The sequence below is a fragment of the Orcinus orca genome, chromosome 9 (genome assembly GCF_937001465.1).
Source record: "Orcinus orca chromosome 9, mOrcOrc1.1, whole genome shotgun sequence".
Taxonomy (NCBI): Eukaryota; Metazoa; Chordata; class Mammalia; order Artiodactyla; family Delphinidae; genus Orcinus; species Orcinus orca.
In genome coordinates, this window is record NC_064567.1 from 67,859,216 (window position 1) to 67,882,353 (window position 23,138).

Sequence of the window (23,138 nt, forward strand, 5' to 3'; positions counted from 1 at the left end):
CTTGTATTATCTTAGACTTTTTCACACTATTTTTTATGTCTAAAGATAACTTCTGTTATGTTTTTTAATATCATTGTCTGTTCACACTGTATAATGGATACTTTTTTTGCTCTTTTAATGTACTAATTCTCGCTTTAGTTGTCTTTAAACTGCCAACGAAGTCATTGACTTCCTTATGTCCATTATATTTTTGTGTTCTAGAAGTCTAATTTGATTATTTCTAAATGTGTTTCATCATTGTTTCTTGATTTTCCATAATTTCTAATTTCTTTTTAATTTCAACTTTTGCTTCTTCAAATATATTAAATTTACTTAATTTATCTTTTAATTGATTTTATTTACAAAATCTGTTTTTTTTTGAGGGTATAATTCTGTCACTTGTTGTTTCTGTTAATGCTTTGTCATAGTGGCTTTCTCCTAGTGTGTTTCTGTGCTTTTTATCTCTCAGTTCATCATCACTGAGACATTACCTGGGGGGACTATGCTGAGACCTGAGTTTGAGGGGATTGCTCTAAGCATGATTTGAACATGGGTCTTTTAAACATGAGTCCTAATCTGAGACTACACACTTAGTTTAGGTTTATAAATCAATGGTTAGTGTAAATCCTGGATCCATATCTGAGTGAGAGGTGGTTTGTAGTCAAAAATTCTCAGGGAAGGCTTTTTTCTGCCTCCTCAAAGCCAAGTCCAGTATGGGTAAGTTTCCTTTTTATGTTTCTTTTTCTCATCCTCCTCCCCCTCCCCTTGCTGAGAGTATTTCTTTTGCTTTCAGTTGTTTTACTTGAAGTTTTTTAACTGACTTTCCACCCACGTAGGCTCTCAGCTTTGTTTCGAGTCCCTTAAGGTCTTGATCAACAGAGATTTTTCAGTGCCTGGGATAGCTGTCAGGAAGAGCACCTCATTGGATTTGCATTTTCTCAACATTTTTAGCCTCTAAGGAGTACCTCAATTTTTTGCCTACTCATCTATGCAGTGTATTTAAAGGTTTTTCTTAAAAATTACATTTTGTCCAGCAATTTTAGGTGTTTGATATGCCTTAAAAAGAAGTAGGTGTATTTAACCCACCATTTTGCTAGAAATGGAAGTCCGCTTTCCCTGTTTCTTTAGAGTGTAAACATTACTCATACAGTGCTGCTATGTGAGGCCTCAACATCCCTGACTCAGTGAGGTTCTTTCATGAGGTACATACTACCTTGGTAACAAAGTGAGATACTGATTTTTCATTCTTCTGTCACCCTATTTTCAATTTCACCTACTTCCAAGTTAGTTACTTTACTATAATTTATGTACCTCTTTGAACTATTGTAAATCCTTTTTGGAAGAATATAATATGAATAAATCTGTGAAACAAAGCAAATATTTAAAAATACCTCTGTTTTTAATCTTTTTATGGTTTACAGTGCATTTTTACATACATTATGCTATTTTTGTTTTCTCCAAAATATAGGCAGTGAGGGTATTCTCATGTTGCCAAAAAATGATTCCCCAGGTGGTAATGCCTGAATCAGAATCCAGATTCTAAACCCTGGTCCAGTGCTCTTGTGCTTCAGGAATATTTCAAATATTTAGAAAGGACAAAATAAATGAAGTTAACTGTACATTGCAAACCCCCTAAACTCAAGTTATCAGGGTATTCTTTAATTGAAGATAAGCATGTTGAAATTGCTATAAAGTCTGCTTTCCCCAACACATTTAATTCTAGCTTCTGAAATACTTCTTTTTATTGTTGAAGAATTTATTTGTGACAAATCATTTCCTACTTATATTTTAGATCAATTATATACCATTTGATGGACATCTTATACACAACACTTTGGATACAATTAATTAACTTACATTAATTAAATTAATTCTAGAAGAATCAGTTTACCTGTTTAAATGTGAGACATTGCCAAAATTCAAAGATTATTACAGAAAAGAATAGAGCACAGCTATAATAGAGCTTATTTTCATCTTCAAAGTGACAGATAACTTTTTCACACTCTATTTAAAATGAGCACCACTTACAGCTTTATCTGTATAGGTCTCTTCATAAAATGTTAGTATCAGAGCAAACTGTACAACTGCATATGTCTTTAATAGCCGAGATGCTGCTGATGAGAAGGGAACTTCTTCCCCCTTGACCTAGGAAGATAAGAAAGAAGCCTTTCCATTATATTGTTCCCTTATCTCTCACATTGAAATTCACACTAAGTGAAGAGGAGATATGCAAAAAGAAATGAAAGGTTTTGCTATCTTTTTTAATCCTCGAAATGACTCTAACGTTTATTACTTTGGATAGAAAAAAATGTAAAAATTAGGAGACTTGTTTTTCATTTCAGAAGCATTATGATTCTGATCTACTCTGCTTTATATAGAGCACTGTAAGAATTGATACTGATGATTAACATAAGCAAAATGAACATGTAATATGAAATATGAAAATATGTCCATGATTATACATCAAAGTATAGCAAAAGAGAAAATGGAAGGTGATTTGGGATAGTGTAGATATTCATGCTTCAAAGGCAAATACTGTCTTATTGAAAACAGCTTTCCCAAACTACAGTTTCCCAGAAATAATATAATCCTATCCTTACATGCAGATTTAGGCATCGATATGATTTTAAAACATTCACTTTGAATTATCTATTGCAAAAAAGGAAAATAATAAATGAACTGTAGCTGACCAGACTTTCTGGAGCTGAAATAAGCAAATTATTTTCACTTATATCAAGTCAGATCATTGTTATATAACTAACTGTGAACATAACCAAGTGTCTGGAAATTCCAACACAGCAGCTTTCATAAGTGGATGAGAAAATATCCTTATTCAGATCAGGATTTTTGAAAAATAACAATATTCAAATAAAACATATTTCATTTTCTTGAATACTAATTTTTATACTCATAATTATCTTTCAAATCAACAGTAGCTTATTGTTTCTATATTACTATCAATGACAGTTATTTTGATAAGCAATCTCAATACATATCCTAAATGATTGGAAAGAAATTCCTTTTCCTCCATTTCATAAGAGAAATTCCATATTGAAACTGTATTTTTCATTTGATTTTCAGTGTTTTAAACCTCTACCTTGTTTATTTTTAGTTTTTCATGGGATTTCTGTATTTAATGCTACTATGCCACTATGAAATGAATAAAGTTGTAATCTAATCTAATAACCACATCATTTCGGTATGACTTTAGACCTTTTATTCTGGAGACCTCAGTTTTTCATGGACAAAATGAAGGCTTGACTGAATCTTCTCTAAGCCTCTCTGTGACGGATCCATAAGTGTCTGTGTGGTTTCTGCACTACACAAAGGCTCTCGGCTGTGGGTTTGAGCCAAGAAAACCAGCCTCTGCTGCTCTGCCCCAAACCATGCTCCCTAGTAAGAGGCAGTGTCAGTCTGGGAGAAGGCACCCCTCTTAATGGCCCCTAGGTGGTGTCCACTTATTAATTTACACATTACAGGGCTGTATCTGCCTAAGGGAACATCTTTTTTCAGATTTGCATGAAGTCAGCATGTATTACAGGCCGGCTGTAGACCTGACAATATGAAATTAATCTTTGCCATCATCGAATTCATGAACTTTATTTACCTCTGGAATTTCTTCAATCAGTCCAAGTCTTGGTTTACCTGGACCCCATCCTGGTCCTTTAAATATGACAGAAAACTTACTGAAGAATCCAGGTGTGGCCCAGAATGTAGTCCATATGGTAAGTAAATGGTGGAACTAGAAGAATAAAAATATAGTCTATTTAAGATAAGAAAAGACCATAACAAAAAAGATTAAATACATTAAATCATGGATTTTATTTTATTGTTTAATGTAACTTACAAATTATTCTTTAATATATAGGTTATGTATAATTTGCTAATATTGATTAATATGCAATTGCATTATAAATTGAAATTCATTCTATGCATTCTGCATACGTTTACATTTAAATGTGTTCTTGTCAATATTTCTGAAGCTCCACAAAATTATAAACAGGAAATTTAATAATAGGGCAATTGTTTAGAAAATTAGCAAAGAATAAAAAGTGAGTTCAGAGAATTTGCTTCCAATGGATTTAACTAGCAGCCTGTGCACTCGACAGCCACATCTCGCTAAATGGTTTTTAAAGTTGAACATGGAATCATACAAATATTGCATATCTGTTATATATTTTTAAAATAATCTTTTATTTAATGTATTGAATTACAGACAAACACCTCATTTTAAGAAAAAATGTTCAAAACCATTTCTGATGGTAGACCTCTGAGGATTAAATAGATAGACCACATTCTGTAATAGGAAAAGTTTGCTGAGTCAGAAGTTTACCTTGAGGCTTATAGCAGGAATTCACATTCTTTAAATAACACACATTTGATATGTATAAAGTTAAAAGTATGCCCACACATGACAAGGACTCAACAAATACTGGCTATTAGGATAAATAGCTATACATATCATATATATTATAAAAATGTATCATAGGATTAAAAATAATCCTAGATATTGGGCATCAGCTGTTGATTCGAAATGAGTTCTATTATACATGTAGTGATAAATTAATGTAGAAAGAAGTTATGGCTCTATCAGAATTTGTGGTCTCATTGGTATTTTCACTATCTCTTACAGAATTTAAACTGCTAGTATTATAAAAATTGTTTTTAAAATTACTTGAAATATTATAATAAGGAATCTGAAGCAATTAAGCAACAATGTAGGATTTAGCTGAGCAGATTTTAAAGAAAAAGGAAATGTTAGATGGAAACTTATCCTGAGGATTTGCAATAATAATAACATAGAAAATTAATGTTACAACACGCATTAATATACTTACCTGTTTTGTTATTTTAAAAACTGAGTACAAGACTTCCCTGGTGGCAGAGTGGTTAAGAATCCACCTGCCAATGCAGGGAACACAGGTTTGATCCCTGGTCTGGGAACATCCCACATGCCGCAGAGCAACTAAGCCCATGTGCCACAACTACTGAAGCCCATGCGCTCTAGGGCCTGCATGTCACAACTACTGAGCCCACGTGCTGCAACTACTGAAGCCTGTGCGCCTAGAGCCCATGCTCTGCAACAAGAGAAGCCACCGCAATGAGAAGCCCGCACACCACAGTGAAGAGCAGCCCCCACTCGATACAACGAGAGAAAGCCTGCGCGCAGCAACGAAGACACAACACCACCAAAAAAAAAAAAAAAAGAAAAACCTGACTGAAAATTTACTGCTATCATTCTAGACACAAACCATGAGAATACAGGGCTTTTAAATAAGGAGTACTTTCTCACTTACTTGTTTTCCAATGCCCTGAAACTCTTGGACTCCAAAGGAAAGCAAAATGAATGGTCTATACCTAGTGTCAAAGGGGAAAAAATCCTCTCCATCTAACAGGGGCCATCCTAAGGTGCTTTTGATGCCTCTGATGGGAGGTTGAGAAATTTAGCTAATATAAAGGAATACAAGTGAAAGTAAATACGTGATTTTGTAGGTTTAGGAACTCCTAATTATTACAACTCGCTGATTTGATATTTCTTACAATATAAGTGAGTATGTAGGAGACTAAAACTTAGACACAGTTGTGACAACTATTATGCTAAAGGCAATGTTTACATGAGGGCAGATTTAGCAGCAGCTCATAAAGACCTATGACTGAATACTGTGTCTCCAAATCCTAATCATCCAACTCCTTGTGCAGCTCATGTGATGCAGTTTTCAACTTCTTATTGTATCTCGAATATGAACCCCTTTTCCTCCATGTGTGTACACTCCCAAAGCCTTGCTAGCTAAAGGATTGCCATGAACCAGCAGTGTCGGCATCTCCTGGGAGCTTGTTAGAAACACAGTATCTTGGCCAGATTTCAGACCTACTGAACCCTACTTTAATAAGATCCTCCCATGATTCATATGCACATTAAGTTTGAAAGGCTCTCTCCTAGAGGGCAGGGACCAAGCTGTATTTCCTTCTTAATCTCTACATTATGAAGACAAGACCACACCCAGTGAAGAAGTGGCTCTCAATGTATTATCTTGAAACTGATTTCAGTTCTATAAAGAACGTACCTAGAAATGTTTATTATTAAGGAAGTACCTGGATTCTCCTGAAAAAAATCTCTCATATTCTTGGTAATGCCTAACCAAAAGAAAGAGAACCAAAGACAGAGAAAGAAATGCCACTAGTTGAGAAGAAAGAAGAGAAATAATCAACTTTTCTCTTCTGAACAGAGACATAAAAATGCCTTTCACTTGAAAATTGAGTTAATCAAGTTTGGGGCTTGGCCTTCAACCCACCCTACTTAGGTTAGCATCTGACAAACTGTGTTTAGGCGGGGGAATTATTTAAATCCTGAGAACCTCAGTTTCATCCACCAAAAAACTGAGGTTAAAAAGAACCACTACCTTATAAGGTTTTAGTAATGGTTAAATTAAACACGTGTGCTGTTAGCAATGTCCTGCACATAGTAAAAGTTCAATAAATGTCCATTTATTTTGTTACTTTAACTTTCTTTAAAAACCTTGAAGAAGTAGCTTTGAAAAGCAGACCCAACATGAACCTGTACTTTCTTCCCTTTCTGAATGCTGTATATCCAGTCCCCTGGACAGAGCTGTCATTGACTGATCTCTTCATTTTTTCAAGCATTTTTATCTTTTTCTCATTTATTAGTCCCGACCTCTGGGAGTGTCTGCGGTGCTCTGCTACTGACGGATCAGAGCTTCACAGACATTCCTTATTTCTCTAGTGCCAACCATTGAGACCAGCGAACAACCAATACCACATGTCTGACAGAAAACTGGTCCAGGGCAACAAGTCTTAGCAGGTGAGGCAACGTGCAAACCTAACCAACCCGTAATAGCTCCTGACACCTCCATCCAAGAAGAGGAGGGCAAAGGCCTCACCCTGAATTTCTAACCAGAGTCATGCAGGCTTGAAGCAAATATTTTTCTTACTCTGGGATCAGCCTTAATTATACATTTTACTACCGCTCCTTCTGAATACATGAATATATTTCAGATCTATTCTGAGAAAGGGTATGTTTGCTAAAGAGCTATTTCTTTTAATTCTAGGTAACAGACATATTTTAAAATTCTTACAATGAATTGTTTTCAAATGTATTCTGCCCAATTTGATTCAAGGCTTTGAGTGCCAGAGTTATTTCTAAATTCTTTTACAGTTAAAATATATATTTTTTAAGGCTAGTGTAATGTGCTTCCACCTTTCAACAGCTGATTTTTCTTTCAAATATAAAATTTATAAAAGGATGGAATCAATTCAGAAGAAATAAAACCAAGTACATTACCTGCACCTTGAAAGGTTCAAATGAATTAATGGGATGTGTTAGACCATATACAACTTTTTCCTTTTCTGCCTCAAATGTTCCTGGAAGATAAACAATAATGATATGATTGACTTTCTGTGAATGAAGGAGCTAATTTAATTTTTTAAATGCTCATAGTTTTTACTTACCAAAAATTCTATCCCATATAATAAGAGTTCCGGCAAAATTTTTGTCTATGCAATAACGATTTCTGCCTATGAGACAAAATATTTAAAAAAAAATTTTTGAAAATGGAAGTTATACTTTTTGAAACAATGATATTCCTAAAAATATCTTTTCACTGACAACACTAGACTTTATTTGCTAGTAAACTGAGTATTTATTTTCCAACTGATTTTACTAAAAAGAGCAAAGACTTACTTAAAGCCATAGATATTTAGAATTATCCCAGATTTCTAAAAAAGCATCGTTCACAATTTTTCTGGTCTTTAAAAATCTGGGATAATTCTAAGTAATTCTCTTTTTTTTAGGACTATTAAAAAGTAATAATTAAAAATTAAATGGTCCAGAACAAAAGGCAATATGAAATAAGATAAATATCAATAATATATGCATTTTTTTTTGATGTGATCTTTACACCTTTTCACTGCCTCTTTTCCAGGAAGAAAATTTTCCACTAACAGTAAGACTTTCCTATTTTTTTCATCACAAAAGACATAAGTAAAAATTAAGTTACCTTTGATTATATTCATTGACTCATAACATACATGATATTTTAATGCCCCAAATAAATAATAGTTTAAATTTAAAGAGTTGGACATAGTTTACTAATTTAAAAAAATTAAATAAACACAATCATATCCACATGATTGTAAATCAAAGGAAAAAGAATATTAATCCACCAAGCCACTACTCCAATAAATTCAACTGTCTCCACGTGTCCTCATTTCTTTACACATCTTCTGTACATGCAAATGTACACATGAATGTAAAGGTACAAGGAAAATTCTCCCCTGGTACAAAAGTAGAGTGGGGCTGGCTACACAGATCCACCAACTCATTGCCACACGTAGGCTAAACAGTGGCTCCCAGTTGGGTGAGGGAGCACTTTGAACCTCAGGGAATATGTGGCAATGTCTGGACACACTGTTAAGAGTCATAACTGGGAGGGGATACTATTAGCATCTAATACGTAGAGACCAACATCTTATAATACACAGGGCAGCCTGCACGCTCTCCCCACATTCCCAAGTGAAGAAGTATCTGGTCCAAAATGTTAATAGTGCAGAGGCTGAGAATGCCTGATATAAAGCAACATGCATGCGAAGGTGCCCTAAGGCCAAACAGGAAACTAGCAACTATTTCTTTTTCAATGTGGACATGTTTTTCTCCAGTCCTTGTGTTTCCTTTAATATGGAGGGAACAGCAAGAGCATAATGCTCTTGACCTCTGTACCAACTCAGTAATAATTCCCTGTGGTGGAGGTATGACTGTGGAGTTTGGAAGGGGAAACTGCACATGTGCAGCAGGACCCCAGCCTCTCCCCACCTGGAGGAGCTTGTGCTTCTGCTCTGCTCCCTGTCCCAGGGAAAGGGACCTGCCCACCTTGGGAAGGCAGGCCTGACGTGTGCCAGTACTACTGCCTGTGATGCCTGGAAACTTATAAAAACAGAACAATAATATATATTATTTTCTTACTAGCTTCTGTCTCTCAAAATGGCATTTGTGAGATTTATTCATGCCATTACATGTTATAATAGGTTGGACATTTTCATTGCGATGTAGTTCTCCATTACATGAATAGTCTACAGTGTATCTGTTCTATTGCTGACAAACATGCGAATTATATCTTTTTTTCCTATTACCTAATACAAATAATGTCAATATGCACACTCTTTACAGGTCTTTTGTTGAGCAAATGTAAATACTTCTGTTATTTCTTAAGCTAGTGTCTTTAAACCTTAGGCACTGGTCACATGGGATTTTTTTTCTTTGTCAGGAAAAAGCAGTGTATGTTGAGTTTGTTCACAGAATTTAGGCAGAAAGTGAAGTGTTGTTTATTAGGCTTTCCTTAAATACCAACAGTTTTTAAGACCAAGACACTATGACTGTATACAGGAATGACCCTCAGCATGGGGTCAAGGAGTAACTTTCAACAAGCTCCTCACAATATGAAGTGTGTACCCCCTCAGCTGGTTAACTCTTTTTTCCATTACATCTGAGGAGAGCTAAGCAAAAAGGAAATTCAAAAGTCAGCTATGGAGAGGATTTTGTTTTGTTTTGTTTTCCTCCAGTCCTTTCTTTATAGATGAGGTTTGTCCAGGTACGAAGGAAGAAGCAAATGCCTATTTGCAGTGTGTGGTGACTAGGTTGGGTAATTGTGCTGAAGTGATACAAAATAATAATGTCATTTTTCAAGAAATGAGGAAGGAATGAAAGAAGAGATCGAATTTCCTCACCATGATGAACCCTATGATGGCTAGGAGTATTAAGAATCAGTTCCAAAGGACCAAGGTTATCGATGACCTGTTTAAAAGAAAAGGAACATAGTTATTAAATTATATATAATATTTAGGTACTCACATTAAAATCCCATATGGGTTAAGAAATATTGCTAGTTCCACGGTTGGCATCAGAGTCCTAAGAAGGTTCTCTATCTTCTGGTGTTCATATAAAGATAACAATTAGCTCATCACGATATTCTAAGAGACAATATAGTAGAGTAGTGAGGTTAAGAGTAGTGAACTGACTGCCTCAGTTCAGTCCCTGAATCCTCTATTTATTATTATGTGGTACTGGGGGAAATTACTTAAGCTTTTTATAAGTCAGATTCCTTATCTTTAAAATGGAAATAATAGTATCTACATAATAATGTTCTGAGGATTACAAATGTTAATGTATTTAGATGCTACTATTGCCAAGGCATACTTCTTTAAGTTTCATGTCATTTTATGTTCTTCACCCATCAGCTATGTCTTTGATGACTTATGTTAACAGAGCATAACTAGGCGAAGGGAAACCCAGTATTATATTCGTTTTCTGGAGTTGGTTTCACCCAATAATCAGTCATGCAGTAACTTAGTATTGCAGTTGCATTACGATGATCCTTGCTTATTCAAATAGACTCCTAAATGTTCTCTTACTGTAGATGCCCCATCTTCCAGTCCATTTCTGAGGCACGATTCAAAGTCAAATACGTAAAGGGGCTTTTTTGGAATTAAAGACCCTTTAAAATCGCGTCTATTATTCTCTAATGTTCTTCTCAACATTTCTCAGTAAGAACCCCCTATGCCAGAGTCTGCACACTCTAAAGAGTGTAGAAACCAGGTAGTTACCATAAATTAGAACAGCAGGCCATATTTAAGATATCCATTATGTCATACAGTTAATATTGGACAATGTGGGAACGCTTTTCATCTCAATTACATTATTCTTTCTTCCATCAACCATGGCAGATAACAGCCTTTTACTTTTCTTTAATCACAATCTAAATAGATCTTTTAGAGCCTATTTATGACAAAATCAATACATTGATATTTTAAGAAATTATTCACCTTTAAAGTTAACTTCCATTTAAAGGATATATAAGGAATAAAGTAATATGTTAAGTGCTACTTAAGGGGAAAAATAGTCACTGAAATCGTAACACTGACATGAATTTGGCAACAAGTCAGTGGTACGAGAAAAAACAGGGAGCTGGGACTGCTTCAGATGAAACGGTATTTAAGATACATACAACCAAACATATTGTGGGGATCTTGTTTAGATACTGATTTGAACAAACCAAATATAAAAGACATTTTATAGGCAATGAGAGAAAACTGATTATAAACATAGTATGACATGATAAAAATACTGTTTTATTAGGAGTTATGATGGCATTGTTATTGCATGAGAAAATGTAATTGTTTTTTAAGAGTTGTATAACTGAAGTATACGTGACATGAGATCTAGGTTTTGCTTCATCATATTTGGCAATGAAAAGGAAAAAGAAAAAAAGAATAACTGATGAAAATGAATCAAAATCATAGTGTTTTTATTGAAATATAGTTGATTTACAATGTTGTATTCATTTCAGGTGTACAGCAAAGTGATTCAGTCATACATATCTATTATCTATTATTTTTCAGATTCTTTTCCATTATAGGTTATTACAAGATATCATAATGATTTTTAAATTGAAGTTATGGAGCTAGAAACATTCATTCTATTATTCTCTCTACTTTTCTGAATGTTTTAAAATTTTTAAGACAAATTTAAATAAAAGAAATTACTACTCTAGTAATATACAGTAATGCTCAGTTAGTTGGTTGAAAATATTAATATTGATAGAGCCCTATAGTCCCAAACATACATCTATGTTGTAACTCTTTATATAGCAGGGTTTAATACTTTTTTGGCAACCTCTGACACTGAAACACCCAATTTGCAATTGCTCTGCAGACATGCAGAGCCGCAGGAGCCACACGGTCCTCAGCTTGTGGGGTCCTGCACGTTCCTGAAGGAGAAGCAGCAGCAGCGCTGCCACATAACAATGTTGCATCTCTTCATAGGGCAGGTGTCACCAGCATCTCCTTATTAGACTCACTGCACACCTGAAACAGTCCTTGCCTCCTTCCCTGCTGCCCAGCTTCTAAGGGGTTCTCGGTTTCCATTACGGTACAGGCATGCAAAGGATGCAAATGTTTGCAATGCAGAGGATATGTAATATGTTATCTCTCTCTCTCTCTCTCTCTCTCTTTCTTCTTGTCTCTCTTTTCTAATCTAGAGTTCTATAGCCATTTTTAAAGTTATCCATAAGAAATGTATTATGGGATCCAAACAACAGACTTTTTTTGTTGATCCATAAGACTTTTTCGTTGATTCATACAACAGAACTCATTTATACATGAAAAAAATCTCTGTAGTTTTTAATTTCAGGAGTTCAAAATACGGTGAATATATAGCCCTTATATCAGACCACAGTCCTGTGAAATAAGAGGCAAAAATATTATCCCACAAATGCACTATTAATGACCAGAAATTGGGAGGGGAGTAAGTAGAAATAACCCTTAATTTTATTGGACTACATTGCTTTGTACTGGTGGAAAAATATTTGTTGAAAAGAAGAATGGTGACGGATAGAGAACAAGAAGGGGGTTTCTCAGCAGTCAGGACATTGAAATCTGATGCTCTGCTCAGGCTTTGTATCTCTGGCAGAGAACCAGATGGGAAAGGAGAAAACCATTTTATCCTTGTTTGTGTCTTTGGTGGCTAACATATGTTACAAAAACAGACAACAAAAGGGGGTAGAGGAGACTACACTAACTGGTTTCTGCTACCCAGATGCATTTCTAATCCTTGGTCCCGGCGTGTGTGCAGCCAGATTTAAAGCCGCACAAATGGTAAGTGAATTCAGATGATTGGAGCCTTGGCTGCGGGCATTATTTTTTTAATGTCAAGTACTTTTCCTCAAAGAAAATCTTTTGCTTCTGCAGGCTAAAGCATGGTGATATCAATATTGAAAATTCCTTTTTTTTCTTTTTCTTTTTTTAGTAAAATGCCAAGTATAACACAGGCAACCAGAGTTAAATTTCCTTGTAGTGCCTATGAGTACCTTGGAGCTGGGGAAGACCACCTTGGTGTGGGAAATGATTCATCATTCAGACAGCCCAGTCAGAACCTCTCTTGTAGTAAACCCTTCTGATTCAAAGTCATGGAGAAGTAATTAATAACTAATAAGAGCTGAGTGGGACGACTTATCACCCATTTTTGCAAATTCAGTCATTTAGAAATTCAACCGCATCTAGCTTTGAATCACTTCCCGAAAATATTTTACTGTGAACATAACTGGAGCTATTCTCAGTTTTAGAAGTTATTTGTCTTGCTTTTTTTTTAGATTTAGATGAGTTAATTTAAATTATAAAATTTTAGAACATATAGAGGACTTAAAAATAATATAGTGCGATACTCTATTACAAAAAAACATAAAACTGAAGCTCGGAGAAGTTAAATTACTAATCCAAGTTTAAACATCTTAGAAGAAGCCCTAAAGTCTTCTCAGTTTCAACTCAGTAATCCTTCTATTTTTCTATCATGTTGCTTTATGAGATATAGCACTTTTTCCATCAAATAAAAGAAATCTAAATTTTTAGAACTTTAACGGGAAATGATAACTAAGTGCTTTTTGACTACATTTCAAAATGAAATCCAGTTATTTAGAAAGAGCCCAGGAATTTCAGCTTCTACATTGCGCTCATCGTATTTTAGGCACTTCTGGGGCTTCTTAGGTCTCTAAAGCAACGGTCTGTGTCTTGTAGCCTGTAGTTTTCTATCAGGGTTTTATAATCTGAGGGCCATGGATGTCTAGAAGGGCCATTTATGGGCTTCAGAAGGCCAAGAACACCCTGAAGTGTCATACCAAATTTTATGAATATGTGACTATGGGTATTTTCTTGGGGAAAACTACTATTTTCACAATATACTCAAAGGGATACATAAGTCCCCAGAGGTTAAGAATCAATGTCCTAAACAGAGTGCTTTAAGTTGTTGCCTTTGCCCTTCTTATTTATATTGTGTTTTTAGTTTCTGTATTATTAAAACTTGGGTGCTAATTTCCCACCCAATCTTCAAAGACAGTAACTTTAACATTTTTTTCTTCCTATTTCGTGAAATCATTGTTTTCCAAAAAGATTGTTTCTTAAGCTTTTACTTGTTTAATAATAAATTATCAAAAATAAATAAATAATAAAAGTAACGGTTTTATAATTATAAGCTCCATTCATTCTATTGATTAACCTTTATCCAGCAGAAGTGCTCTGGACTGGATTTGCTGGAGTGGTCACAAACTCCTTATTTCTCTCTCCACAATTTATGGTGGATGTAGGGAAGAAGAGTTAAATGTAAAAGTAAGAGAACAGGAACCATGAGTTTCATCATGTCATTTCATCATGTCATTTCCTCTCATCAAAACTAAAATGAACTCAAATAAAAGGATCTTCATAATGAACTAAATAAAGTCCAAAACATCTGGAATTCAAAGCCGTTCACATTTTTCCTCAAGACCAATGCCAATGCTCTCACTTTTGCCTCTAAGATCTTCATGTCCCATCCTGACCTGCTGGAATCATGCTCTACCTCCAAGACCTAGTTAAATTTTCCAAGCACTCTTCTGGATTTTTCTAAAGGGAATTTTGTTTTCCTTTCTCTGAGTACATATCAAGATACCACTACTTTTTATGTCGGTCTGTCCTATGTCCTAATTATTTGTGTTCATTTCTGTGAAGACAGAAACTGGGTCTCACCCTTCTCGAAGTTTCTCACAGCACATACAACATTGGTTCGCACATAGTGACTTCTCAGCAAGATTATATTGGGTAGATAAGTCAACTTTACTGCCCTCCACACTTCTGCCTTTATAGTAGTGGTTCTTAAACAGGGGTGATTATGCTCCCAGGGGACTGGTGGCAATGTCTGGAGATATTTTTGGTTGTCTCAGCTGGGGAAAGTGCTATTGTATCTACTGAGTAGTAGGTTTTAGTGCCGCTAACCACCCCACAGGGCACAAGACATTCCCCGAAAATAAGAGTTATCTGGGAAGCAGCCGCATAGCACAGGGAGATCAGCTCCGTGCTTTGTGACCGCCTGGAGGGGTGGGATAGGGAGGGTGGGAGGGAGGGAGACGCAAGAGGGAAGAGATATGGGAACATATATAACTGATTCATTTTGTTGTAAAGCAGAAACCAACACACCATTGTAAAGCAATTATACTCCAATAAAGATGTTAAAAAAAAAAAGAAAAAAGAGTTATCTAGTCCAAAATGTCAATAGTGCCAAGGTGGAGAAACTCTGTGTCATGGGTGTGAATGTCTTACTGTGCTCTAGTCTTGTGTAGTTCAGGAGGGAGGCTCTGTATAATTTCTGTCTACTAATTGGGAAGTTGGAGGAAGGGGTGCATTAGGGAATGAGCCTGGTAGTTACTGCCAAGGCTAGAGGCAAAACATGAGTCTGGAGTGTCCTTAGAGTTTAAAGCCAGGAAAGTGAGTCCAAACATAATTTTTGTTTTAGTGAGGTGAAAAATTAAGACAAATAACTAAAAATAAAGGGGCTAACAACAACAATAACAACAACAACAAAAAAACACACACAGAAAATCACAGAGGCTAGATGATGAGATAACTGAATTATGATAATCATCGGCAGCTGAATTTCTTGAATTACCTTTATGCTCTCTTAGCACCAGTTTGTGTGGGCTTCAGTTTCAATGAAATGAATCAGAAATACAAAATGTAGTTTCCATGTCATCAAGTGCTTTTGAAAGTTCCTTTGAGAGTTCTCATGACACCCGCACCCCACCCACCCTCCAGTTACACTTTGAGTGAGCTGGATAACTTACAAGTCTAGAAGAGTGATGACACCTTCATAGTGCGTAGGTTACCAGCCTGAAATCATTTGGCTTTGGAAATTGATAAACTAAGTACACGTGGTAAATCAAATATTTAAATGTCTATTATGAACCGATTGCAATTAATCTTTCCATGATATAGTTCTCAGAAGTTTTCTCACTACCTTACATTACATGAAAAACATACCTCAATAGGTCTTTCCAATTGAAATTGAAAAATCACTTACAGTTGAACTCTATAAGCATCAAAGTAAGTGTTTTAAATTAGTGTCTTGTCTGAAATTATTTCTTATAAAAGTAACTTAGTCCATTCTATACATTTCTTAATTAGTTTCATGGATTCTTCTGATTGGGAAACATGGGTTCGATTTTTATAGTTCAGTTAAGAATACAGAAATAATTACCGGATGGTCAAGTTGGATGACAAGATTTCCTTTCAACAAAAGTGATTAATTCAAGAGAAGTATTTCGTTTGTCTGTATTGCTTAGAAAATTGCCTCATCTCACCTCCCTTTGACTATTGAGGATAGGGAAGAGACTTTCTAAATCTAATTTTAAAAACTCTAATTCTATTTTTTCCCCAATTTTGGAATAATATGTGAATACCATATTACATTTCTACCCTGCAGTTTTTCTATCTGCAGACTGGCACCAAAATGCTAAAATATATTATTGAAAGGCCACAGAAATCCTTATAACAACTTACTTTTAAGAAAGAAGGCATGAGCTTATAGTTATTTGTAAAGTTCTTTCCAAATAAGAGATGCTTACAAATATTCACGCATCCTGTCTGAGAGGAAAAAATTATAATAGGGAAAATATGTCTTAAAAAGCATGTGTTTTACAGAATTCTCATTATAAAAATGAATGTGCTAACAATATGATAAATGCTGAGGGGCGACTGGGTTGAGGGTGAAGTGAAATGAAATCTCCGTAGCAGAAAAATGCCTGCATTCAGATGAGCGTAGGTTACAGTGACGACATTGACTCTAAGTAATCAAGACTTCTCCTTACAGCATCATGCGTGATTGATGTTCCAGAGGGACCCATACCACTGCAGGCCTCTGGGTTTCACTGCATCAGTATTTAAGGGAAATGCTAAGCCAGCTCCCAATACATTTATCATCTGATATAAAAATCATTGTCATGTTATATTTAACTAAGAAACATATGCTTGAAGTGCAGACTAAAAACAGCAAAACTTTTCAGGTAAATTAGTGGCAAGATTCAATGCAAACCCAAACTAAAATTAAGTGGACTAACAGTCATATTATGATTACTTGCCTTTTTCTTATCTAATTTTCTTTCTTTCTTCCTTCTTTCCTTTTTTCCTTCCTTCCTCTCTCTCTAACTTTTTCCTTTTTTCTTTCAACTATCTATCTATCTAACTGCCTTTCTACCTATCTATGTATATGTCTATGCATGGGTGTTTTTGTATTAAAAATTTGGAGAATCTTTTATTTGGAAAGCTCTTTACAATTAACTATAGGCTCATGCATATCTTTTTGAAAAGTAAGTGATTATAAATATTTCTATGACCTTTCAATAATGCCTTCCAGTATTTTAGTCCCATTTACAGATTAAAAAACCTGAAGGACAAAAATATTAATGTATATACATATATTTATTTCTATTACATATATTTATTATATATATACTAAATATTAAATACAAACTCAAATACCAACCAATGACAATTTTAGGTACCAAACTACCAGTAAGGGTTTTCTATTAGGGTTGAAAATAATCTGTTTCAGAGGATTAAAACCTGTATTTATAAGTCCTTATCGAAGTCTTTTATTAAAAGCTACTTGCAGAATAATCAGAGCAAGAAGTCTCTTGTCAGGGATTCCATTCATTCTGCAAACATTTATTGAATTTCTATGAACTTTACTAGGTTTTAGAAGTAAAAAGAAATAAAGCGATATGCAGGTACTTCACATAGGAAGCTTATTTACAGCCCAACGGTCTCTTCAATGGAAAGGTAAAGCTATTTCAGAAACAAAGCTTTTCTAAAAACTTATCTTTCTCGTAAAATTTTGTGATTTTGCGGGAAGGATGAGAAAATCATTCTTTTTTTTGTTTTGTTTTGTTTTCAATTACAATGCACAGCAGAGACATTTGAGCTTACAATAAATTTGAATATGTAACTGGCACAAGAGTTATTTAACAAGAAGCAAATTGAGTTCCTTTTCCAGGTCTCAAGCTGAAAACTACCCTTAATAGAGATATATGCTTTTGCTTAGTTTTCTATAGTGCTGCTTTGCAAACAGTCCCATTGCTTGTTGCCAGAGAATGCTGTAGAGAATTCTCCCTTGTTCATAAACTTCATCTGACTGTATGGAAATTAAAATAACCTATGTGGGTTTCATTTATTCAATAGGTATTTACTGAGTGCATATTTTATGGAAAGTACTGTGTTAAGATCTTTTGAAAGGTCACGGAATAAAACAATGGAAATTACAATTTATTAGCAGGTAGTTTATTAATTTAAAGGTAGAATGAATGACAATGTTAGATTTTTATTGTTTGCATATATATATTTATGTATGAATAGGTTTTTCTCTCTCAAAAAAATCTATAGCAATTCCTCACTTAAAGTTTTAGAAAAAGGATAAAATCCATAAATACTACAAGTCAACATATTAAAATAATTTTACTTCTTGTTCTGAATTAGTTGATCTTTAAACACCCATTGTTTTCCTTATTAAAAACTTAATCAATCTGAACATTTATGGATAAATTTATACTGTAGAGCATCTGGTGATGAAATGTAAAAATAAAATCTTAATTATACCCCCCACTAGATCTGCTGTGTTAATTCAAGACAACAGATTCAAGTATTTAGACAGATGGTAGTGGAGGCCATATTAGCCTCTGATTTCTCTACAGGGAAGCAAGAGAAAGCAGAGCTCTTAGGATCTGGGCTTGTCTGCCTACTTTCACACTTTGAAATCCTCGACAAATGCTGATTTATTCACAGCCAAATGTTTTCCTATCTGATTAGGCAGTTTTCTACTTCAGTAAGCATGTAATATGGAGGTAGCTGAATTTCCACACTAAGGAGTGAAAAAACAATATTTATAGTTTGGAAATAAAACAATCTGGAGGAATCAGGACTGTTGGGATCATAAAGAGCTTCATAGGGAGTAAATTTTTGATGAATCCATACCACAGGGTTAAAGAGTTAAAAGCTTGGTTTTAAGAAGAATGAGACTAGGCTATGTTTATACAATAAACAAGGGTTTTAAAGAACTGTGTTTGTAATAAATTACCTTGAAGGCTGACTCTTGTCACTTATGATTGTATTATTCCTCAAACAAGAGGTGGACAAGTTAGCATTCTATTTGAATTCATCTCAGCTTACATTTTGAGTAACACTTTTAACTTTTCCTTAGAAAAATGAATGTAACTAGCTGCTGAATGTGTTCCTTCAAAGGGAGGTGGATTCCAAGTGACTTCTATAAAGCAACACCAATTAAACTGACCTAAGAAAAATGGGAAATATTCATAAGCATAACTATGTAAAACTTCATTCTTATGTAACATCATTTTATATTTACCAATTTGGTCACTCAGTGAGAAAAGGAACCACATTGTTATTAGCGGTAGTAACATCATGTTAAAAGAAGGTAACTGACAAACTGAGAGTTTAGGTAGTTCTTACACAAACTCCAAATGTTTGACTCATTCTAAGGCTCAGTACATTGTGTCTGTCATGATGATCATATTCCCAATTTCAGTGTCGCTTTTACATTCATTAATCAACAAATGTCAGTGATTACTGACCATGTACCTGGCAGTTTCTAAGCATTAGATATAAATCTGCATTTTAATGTTTACAATCTCATAGGTCAGATCTCCTGTCACTCATTATAAATTTTAGTCTGTTAAATATTTGTAAATACCAATTGCTTAAAGTCAAATATCATAGCATGATTTCTCAATTAGTTGTTTGGAAGCTACAAGTATCTGTTTGTCATAAATTAATTTGTCCTGTTCCTATTTGCATATTTTCCTTCTAAGGACAAGCTAAAGGACAACTTCTCCCCTTGTCCCTCAGAATTTATTAAAGATTTATTTATTTTTTAACTGTACATCATGTCTTAGTCAGTTTGGGATGCTGTAACTAAATACAATAGACTGTGTGGCTTAAACAACAAACATTTATTTCTCACAGTGATAGAAGGGAAGAAGTCCAAGATTAAGGTGCCAGCAAATTCAGCATCTTGTGAAAGCCACCTTCTTTCTGTATCCTCTCCTCTTTGTCTCTTCTTCTATGAGCACTAATCCCATCATGAGGGCTCCACCTTCAAGACTTGATTACCTCCTAAAGGCTCCATCTCCAAATATCATCACTGTGGGGATTAAGGCTTCACCATATGAATTTTGGAGGAACACAATTCATTCCACAGCACATCCTCTCTGACCCAAATATTTGCCATGGGTACTCTCTTCTTGTTTCTCCTTCTGCTTCTCTTCAATATGTACACATATTATAAAGAATCTGGTTAACATGATGAATTCATTCATTCATGAAAAAGATATGTACTGATAATCATCCAAGTTCAAGACAATGGGAAAACAAAGAGGTATAAAACATAGTCTTTGTCTTCAAGAAGTTTACTGTCACCTCCTGCATTCGTTGTGCTCAAACTTCATCACAACAATGTTCAGTCTAATCTCTTGGGAAGTTTGCTCAAGTTTCCTACTCTTGCTCTCCAGAGATTTAGATTCTGTGGTTCTCAGAACGGGACCATGATTCTGTATCTTGAGTAAGCACAAATAATTCTGATGCATGCGGGTGACTGGCAACAGTTACACCTGCTTCTATTAGCTCTGTCTCTGTGTACCAGTTCCAATATGCAGGGTTTGTTTTGTTTTGGTTGTTTTTTTGCTTTTTCATAATTGCTATCGGTTGAAAGCGTATTATTTTCCAGACTATATACTTAACACATGTTATTTCATTAATCCTAACAACACTCTTATGGGGTAGGTATGACTAGTTTCAGTTAACAGATTTGGAAGCAATGTCAGAGAGTTTAAATAACTTTACTAAATGTCCACAGGCATTCATTCAACAAACATGTCTTGAGCTCCTATTAAGTAGGTACCTTTTATATTCTGGGAACACACTAGTGAAGAAGATGTACAAACCTCTAACAGAGGATAGACTTCTCTTTCATTATAAAACCTTATGCCATTATGTTTTACTATTCTCTTGTTCCTGAAATGTCTTTCTCTTCAATTCTGGTTATAGATTCTGATCTTATTTCTTGTGTCTGAAGGCCTCCAATTCCAATCCTTTCACAACAGATATTTGAATATGGTGATCTATGAATTTTTAAACAGTTTATTGATAATCTTCAGGAAACTCAGTAAAATTCTTGATATTTTGTCAAGTTTTTTCCTTTGGCAAAGAGTCACCAGAATCCAACAGTTTCTGGAAGGAGGTTGTGATCCTCAAAATGTTAGTAATAAAGTGTGCCAACCCAGGTCAGAAAACTGGAATCGCTCTTTGGCCCAGAGTAGCTGCTTGAGAAATATTTTTTGAACATATGAACTTCAAAGAGATTTATATATCTAATACATGTGGAAAAGCATTACTAATTTATACAAGAATAAGCAGGATGGGGGTGAATTATTTTAAAAGGTAACTGTAGAACAGAAGATTTCTTCTAGAGAGAACATGTATAGGCTACTAGAGAGATCAAGGAGTTGAAGGTGACACCAGGATTTGATCTTGACATTGTCTTCAAGTAGCAATGGAAACAAAGAAGAACAGCTGACTTGAGGTGAGAAGAGCTGAAATGGAACATGTTTTAGAAATGTCGACTCAGAGTGGTGTCAAATATTCCTATGAATATGTTAAGTCAAACATTCAAAAGATAGATCTTAAATCCATAAGAAAATTCGTATTAGAGCTATAGACTAAATATGCAATTACTTGAAGACAACCTAAAAATGGTGAAGTAAATTAAATTCTAAGAAGGAAGAATACTGAGAGAAGAAAAGAGAATTGGAACCGGAAATTCAGGAAGAAGTCAAACAGAGTAAGGGAGTAAGGAGAGCACAAGTGCTGAGAAATGTCTCAACTTATTTCAAGAACAAAAGGTTTATGATATTAGGTACTACTGGAATAAGCATTGGATAGCAAAAAAGCATGAAAGTTGATTTTTGTTAAAATAAGTATCTTTCAAAAGCATATATTTTGAAATAGAACTTACTAATTTCCCCAAGTTCCGAAAGATATGTAATCATCACCCTCAAAAATTTACACTCTATTAGGGGAGATCCAGCATAAGTATATTCTAGATATAAATACAAGTACGTACACACATATGTTTATTAATATCTAACACTAATAATTATTATCAGCAAGTTACAGTTAATTGTCTATTTAAATACTGGTGTTTGTTTTTATTAAAGTTTGTATATATTTATATAATATATGTACACGTAAATAGATGCTCACATAATAGATGAGGGACACTTTCTGCTATCAAGGAACTCAGAGAATAATGGGAGAAGCAGAGTTAAGCAATAAATACAATACAATGGTGTAAGAATTAAACTTCACCATTATTAATTGGATGCTTCCTATGTGCAACAACTGATATGTTATCTCATTTATGCCCTCCCAACAGAGCCCATGCTTTTTATCATTAACTGCCAATATGGAAATAGGACACGTGGTAGTGTCAAGAAAAGTGCGCTCAACTTTAACTAAGAGGTGAAAGAGTGACATTCCAGAGGAAGTGGTAATTGAGTTGCATCATGGGGAATGTCTGGAAAAAAGGTATCACAGAGAGAGCCTATGCAAATACAGAGGGAAAAAATGTGTTGGGCATGCTTAGGGAGCAAAAAGCAGTGTGGTTTAGCTGGACCGGCTAACTAATGGAATGAGACTGGAGAGTAAGCAGAGTCATATTCTAAGGCTGCTAAAATCTATGTATGTATTTAAGGTGTTTGATTCTATCTTGGAGGCAATAGAGAGCCATTTAAAAACTTCTGTTGCTGATGTTTGTTTCATGTTGGGTGTGCCCTGATACTGCTTGGGTTCTAAAATGATCACCACAGTTGTATGCAAATATATAGGAGAGGAAAGAGTCTGCAGGAATAGAAAAAAAAAGGAATTTTGTAGTAACCATCTATGTAACAGATGATAAGAGCATAAATTAAGGCGAGGCAGTAGAAACAAAAAGGGGAAGAGAGATGAAAGAGCTGTTTAGGAGGAAAACACAACAAGTGTACAATGAATACCTTAAGAGAGTGAAAGGGTGTGCTAGTAACAATTATGCCAGAAAAAAAAAAAAAGGTATACATTGGGGATGCACCAGGCAAACTGGGACATTACCAAGAGATGTGAAATCAATGATACAGGATTTCAAAGGAGGAAAGGAGAGAGAATTGTTTACCAGGTTTTGAGCCACAGATCTACTATAAACTAGCTGCAACAACATTAAACAAGTTCATCTCTATGTAGTTCAATTTCTT

The 23,138-nt window shown here is 34.8% G+C and overlaps 1 protein-coding gene across 1 annotated transcript in view; it reads right to left on the reverse strand.

Annotated features, from left to right (window-relative positions):
• The window catches only part of AGMO (alkylglycerol monooxygenase), a 327,751-nt gene that overhangs the window by 165,966 nt on the left and 138,647 nt on the right, over positions 1 to 23,138 (reverse strand). The window contains exons 6-10 of the mRNA XM_004263480.3: positions 9,718 to 9,784; positions 7,447 to 7,512; positions 7,280 to 7,359; positions 3,587 to 3,721; positions 2,008 to 2,124 (exon numbers count right to left, since the gene is read on the reverse strand). Of these exons, the coding sequence (XP_004263528.1) occupies positions 2,008 to 2,124; positions 3,587 to 3,721; positions 7,280 to 7,359; positions 7,447 to 7,512; positions 9,718 to 9,784 (465 nt within the window). The remainder of the gene's footprint in view (positions 1 to 2,007; positions 2,125 to 3,586; positions 3,722 to 7,279; positions 7,360 to 7,446; positions 7,513 to 9,717; positions 9,785 to 23,138) is intronic.